General features: G+C 34.9%; 1 protein-coding gene across 2 annotated transcripts; it reads left to right on the top strand.

Annotated features, from left to right (window-relative positions):
- Positions 1–558: 558 nt before the first annotated feature.
- Positions 559–3,317, top strand: LOC105949764 (putative inorganic phosphate transporter 1-3). 2 transcript variants are annotated; one of them, XM_012973083.2, is made up of 2 exons: positions 559–619; positions 1,538–3,317. In XM_012973083.2, exon 2 carries the CDS (start codon positions 1,544–1,546, stop codon positions 3,125–3,127), a length of 1,584 nt encoding a protein of 527 aa, XP_012828537.1. In that variant the 5' UTR covers positions 559–619; positions 1,538–1,543; the 3' UTR covers positions 3,128–3,317. The 2 variants fall into 2 exon arrangements, with proteins under 2 accessions (XP_012828537.1, XP_088676820.1); XM_088820694.1 differs by having other exon boundaries at positions 578–619; positions 1,526–3,317.
- Positions 3,318–5,969: the final 2,652 nt, after the last annotated feature.

Below are 5,969 nucleotides of genomic sequence, written 5' to 3'. Positions count from 1 at the left end.
GAGTCTTTATTGGATTTCTTTTGGGTGGAACTCCGTCTCCATTTTTTTTATTATTACCAGAAAATTCCACGAAACTTTTAAATATTTACGAAAACGGCCCTAAAACTTTCCGATAGGTGTCACGGCGTTTCGAATTCCGAAACATGGAAACGCGTGTTCATAGAAGTTTCCGTGCATCATATATAGCTTTGAAACTGTTCCTAACTACATTCAAACATAATTTATAACCTCTGGTTTTTATTTTGTTGATGATTAAACAAAACCAGAAGATAATTAATTAATTACCAGGGAATTAAAGATCTACGCTGGCATAATTTCCAGCTAACGTTTGATTGCTTCAAAGTATACAGACATCGTTTGCATTTCTTATAAACAAATAATAATGTCAATTTGCATGTTATTTTAATATAATGTCTTAAAAATTCAGATTAGTTAGCTGGGAAAACAAATTAACAAATAAATAAAATAGAAAGGAGTTGACATTTTAGGGAATATTCCAATATGCCGGATATTATCCTTAGCTGACCTTTTATATATAGTTGCCATAATTCAGTATGCTCTTATCCCACCACAAGCTCATCTCCGACATCGTCGTCCGATTCCCGAACCTACTCTGCAGGTACGAGAGTTTCTCAATCCCGAATATTCATTTAAGATTTACGAAAATGCACTGTTAGAATCTAGTAAATTTGTGTCTCGTTTATTTTCTGTTTTTACAAACTTTTTTACGACACTTTACGCAACAGTAACAAAAAACGACTGAATCTGAAATAAATAATTAATAATTGCACGAAATAAATTCTAACATGCACGTCTCTTTGTTTATTTTTAAATGTCGTTTTAACATGACAAAAAAAAATGTATTTTATATTATATATTGTCGTTTTAGCATTAATTATAGATTATATAAGATAATATAATGATATTATTAGAGTATATTATATTATAATAACTCTTGTAATATTAGGATTCTAGTATGATTGAGTTACCTAGATTAGTTAGGATTGAGTTACCTAGTCAAACTCTATTACCTTGCAATATTTCTCTATATATATTCATGTAAATCAACCCATAACATAATGGGGGTTTCTATTCTAAAAAAAAAAAAAAAAAAAAAAAAATTTTTTTTTTTATCGATATTTTAATAGATATATATTGACAAAAATTGATTGAACCGTATTTGATGACATTGCCCTTGGTATATTTTAATATATGATTGATTATATGACATCTTATGTTTTGAATTCATGATTATTTAATTTTTATATTGGATAATATCTTTCTTATGATTGTGTAATAATAAAGGTTGGAATAATTTTGTAACTTTCAAGAGCTTTAAAATTAAAATAAAAAATAAAAAATAAAAAATAAAATAAAATATTAGTATCTTAGTAATTGTTATGACATGTATGTAGCCACAGTAATTTGTTTTTACCTTTCTTATATATAATTCATGATTAACTTTAGGGATTAATTACGGAAACTCTTATGAATGATGATTAACACTATTTCTTTTTAAATGCATAAAAATCATCAGCCAACAATGGCGCGGGATCAATTGGAAGTGCTCAACGCACTTGATGTAGCGAAAACTCAACTCTACCATTTCACCACAATCGTCATCGCGGGGATGGGCTTCTTTACGGACGCTTACGATCTGTTTAGTATCTCATTGGTCGCTAAGCTATTAGGCCGTCTTTACTACACCAAGCCCGGTGCACCAAAGCCTGGCGTTTTACCTCCGAGCGTTTCCTCCTCGGTCACCGGTGTGGCACTCGTCGGAACCCTAATCGGGCAGCTCTTCTTCGGGTGGCTCGGCGACAAAATGGGCCGCAAAAAAGTCTACGGACTAACGCTCATTATTATGATTATATGCGCAGTTGCCTCCGGCTTTTCCTTCGGCCACACCCCAAAGGGTGTGATGGCGAGTCTCTGCTTCTTCCGATTCTGGCTGGGCTTCGGCATCGGTGGCGACTACCCTCTCTCCGCCACCATCATGGCTGAGTATGCCAATAAGAAGACTCGTGGTGCGTTTATCGCGGCGGTTTTCGCCATGCAAGGTATGGGGATCTTGTTCAGTGGGATTATTTCTCTGGTCGTATCGACAGCGTTTGACCGTCAGTACCCCACCCCGACCTACGAGCAAAATCCGGCTCTCTCCACACCGCCGGAAGCCGACTACGTGTGGCGCATTGTCTTGATGTTTGGCGCTTTACCCGCCGCCTTGACTTTCTACTGGCGCATGAAGATGCCTGAAACCGCCCGTTACACTGCTCTCATTGCGAAGAATGCTAAACAGGCAGCGGCAGACATGGGCAGAGTTCTGAACGTGGACTTGGAAGCCGAAGAAGAGAAGGTGGAGAAGATATCAAAAGGCAAAAGTAACAACTTCGGCTTATTCTCAAGGGAATTCCTCCGCCGCCACGGCCTCCATTTATTCGGAACCACCTCCACTTGGTTTCTTCTCGACATCGCTTTCTACAGCCAAAATCTCTTCCAGAAAGATGTGCTCTCCGCCATCGGATGGATCCCTCCGGCCAAAACCATGAACGGCATCCACGAGGTCTTCAGAATTGCCAAGGCCCAAACACTTATCGCACTCTGCAGTACCGTGCCTGGTTACTGGTTCACGGTGGCGTTTATTGACATCATGGGAAGATTCGCCATCCAACTAATGGGATTCTTCTTCATGACGGTTTTCATGTTTGCTGTGGCCATTCCTTACGAACACTGGAAGACTCATCACATCGGATTTGTGATAATGTACGCCCTTACATTTTTCTTCGCCAATTTTGGGCCCAACGCCACCACATTCGTTGTGCCCGCTGAAATATTCCCAGCCCGATTAAGGTCCACGTGCCACGGAATATCAGCTGCTGCTGGAAAAGCGGGCGCCATTATTGGAGCTTACGGGTTTCTTTATGCCGCACAAAACCAAGACAAAACAAAGACTGACGCCGGTTATCCACCGGGCATTGGTATTAAGAATGCTCTAATTATTCTTGGATGCATCAATGCACTTGGAATGATTTGCACATTTGCTGTTCCCGAGTCCAATGGAAAATCACTGGAAGAGGCATCCCAAGAAACTTTTGGTGACGATGACGACGAACCAGAAGGAGTTTGAAGTGTGAGAAGCTTAATTAAAGCTTGTGTTTTTATTTTTTTTTATTTTTTTGTCTCTCAATATATTATTTATTTTTGTTTGTCAATAATTATATGTTTGACATGTATTTGCTTTGGAATACTCTAAAAATCCAAAGCCTTGTGTGATTTGCTTTGATTCACTTTTATAAACTTTTTTTTCTTTAGGACAATTTGAAATCTTATTATGTCTCATTTTTTGTGTTTTATTTTTGAGACATATTTGCTCTTAAGTGCTTATATCCTTTTCATTTTTCACTTCTTGTACACTTCACTTCAAAAGGTATCGGAACTCTATTAAAATCTTCGTTTCGAAATGTATCATTCAAACAACAACTATAAAGTGTAAATTTGTACCCGGTTGTATTGTAAAGATCAAGTGCCTTCTCTTTTCAGTACTATCTCTTCTCAAGAGACTTAGGTTTTCACCGTGGTTATTTGATTAGATCTCGTACTTCCGATACAGAACTCGAATTGTAATTCTCTTATAGCTGCCATTTATTTTCGGAGCTCAATTGTTACGAATTTTTAATTCGGACAATCTATTTGAAGTCGAATTTGCAAATCAATTATTTATGTGTGAGTTTCCATGTTACGCTATTTTGCATTTTTATTAGGGTTAAATACAATTTGCACCTGATCTGTACTATGATCACTGTCGCATTTACCCGCTGAACTATGAAACGGGACGAAATGGCCCCTTATGTTACCGGTCAACGATCATAATTTTGACACCGTTAGCTTGTGCAGTGTAATTACCTTTTTACCCTCGCTTTAATACAGAAAAAAGACACTTTCAAGCCATTTTTTCGAGACATAATCCGATAGTGAGAAATTATATCCCATTTTTCGGCTCCTTCGACCATACACCCAGTGATAAACACTTGGTGGGTTTTCTGCTGACACGTGTATTTTTTTATATTTTTCTAAACCCCCTACAGGTTAACCTAAGTGGGGGAATATATAATAAATAATTAAATATATCATGTGACAGCAGAAGACCTACTGGTTATAGGGTCGAAAGAACACCATTTTTCCTTTCTTCTCATTTTCAAGAAAGTTTAGATATAATAAAATATTATCGAATTTTTCATTGAAAAGTATTATTTTTGAGGAAAAAGAAAAAGTATATTATGAGGATGACATAAATGATCTTAAATTTTTAGATCAAGAATTAAAAAAAAAATCATGTATTTTATATATTAATGAAATTTGTAATAAAGTACTTTTATTTTTCTTTAATTATTTTGCTATTTTTATGAATTAATAGAACTTATTTCATTTACTTGGTTTTTTTTTTCTTATATTCTAATGGAAAGGTAAAATTGTCACAAAAGTATCAAAAAATTTGTTCAAAGTGCCACATCATCCATGTGTGACGGAAATACTAACAAATGCTAACAACCGGGCCATTTTGAATCGGAGTTTGAAGAAGGAGAGGGGGAAGGAGCCCTTGATCCGCAACAGATAGAGGTCGTATTTCATAGTTCGGGGGTAAATACGACAGTGGTCATTGTACATAGGTGCAAACTGTATTTAATCCTTTTTATTATTTGTGAATTTAAGCCTCTTGACATAATATGCAATCTTGAAGGTGAGGTTGTTACAGTTAAGATCCATGAATTAATATGCCTATTGTGATCAGAGCAACTCCATTGAAGGAATCAAATGAAAAATTAATTAAATAGTAAAAGTTCTACTTTGATATTCAAAAACTCAACTTTTCATCTTCAATGGAAGAATTAAATTGATAGTTATCATATTCAACTTCCGGTCCTGTGAAAAGAGTTATAAAAAAAAAGAGGTTTTAAAAAAAAAAAGAAAAGAGGTATCAAAAAATTAATATAGCGAAATATTAGATTATCGAACTAAAGCAACTGCAATGGGTGGCATTAAAATGGATTATCAAACATTCAATTGATGCTTGAAATAATACTTTAATAATTCCAAATTTTTTTTGTGTTCCAACCCATAAGTACAAAATAAATTATGATGTAGATAAAATTGAATTAAAAACAAATTAATAGATATATTTATTCTCTATTATATAGGAATTTGTTGAGACTTTAATTTTTGTCCCTGAAATTGTGGTTGCTAAAATTAAGGAATATTTGATTATTTTCTTTTTGATGTGCATATTTGCAACTCCATGAGGTGAAGTATCCAAAAAAAAAACTACCAATTTAATGCCTCCATTGGAGTGGTATTTTTGTGTTTTGAAGTATGAAAATGGTAGTTTTATTATTTGATACTCCATTTAATTCCTCCATCGGAGTTGCTCTAATAAATTGTTATTCAAGTGAGGTTATTAAATCATCGAGGTTCCACTGCATATTATTATATATAGATGGCAAACATTAATACCCTAATTTTGTTTTGGGCAAAAACCACCCCTATGAAATCTCTAATTGTTGAAAACACCCTAGTGTTAAAATAATTAGCAAATACCCTGTGAAAATTTGTCAAAGTTAAAAGGCCCATGACAGCTTATCGTGCACTACACTAGCCATATATGTGCGTTTTTTGACCTAAAAAGACTAAAATACCTTACAAATTATAAATTTCAAAAATTACAGATTCACCCTAAAAGTTTCAGCACCAAAGTGAAATTTTAAAATTTTCAATTCAGTCCTTCATACTTACAAAAAAGCCATCTTCTCAGCCCTGATTTTTCCAGCAAAAACCAGTCGGAGAAACCGAAGGATGGCCGAATCCTTGATTGAATCGCGACGGAGAAAATACAGAAAAATTATAAAAACCTCTTCGTTTTCATTTTTTTGATTTGTTGTTGATTATGACGAGGTGATTTTCCCCAATCTCTTTTC

The sequence above is a fragment of the Erythranthe guttata genome, chromosome 7 (genome assembly GCF_056151865.1).
Source record: "Erythranthe guttata isolate IM_541 chromosome 7, IM_541, whole genome shotgun sequence".
In the NCBI taxonomy this organism is placed as follows: Eukaryota; Viridiplantae; Streptophyta; class Magnoliopsida; order Lamiales; family Phrymaceae; genus Erythranthe; species Erythranthe guttata.
The sequence above is the reverse complement of the archived record's forward strand: the minus strand, read 5'-3'. Positions and strand labels throughout refer to the sequence as shown.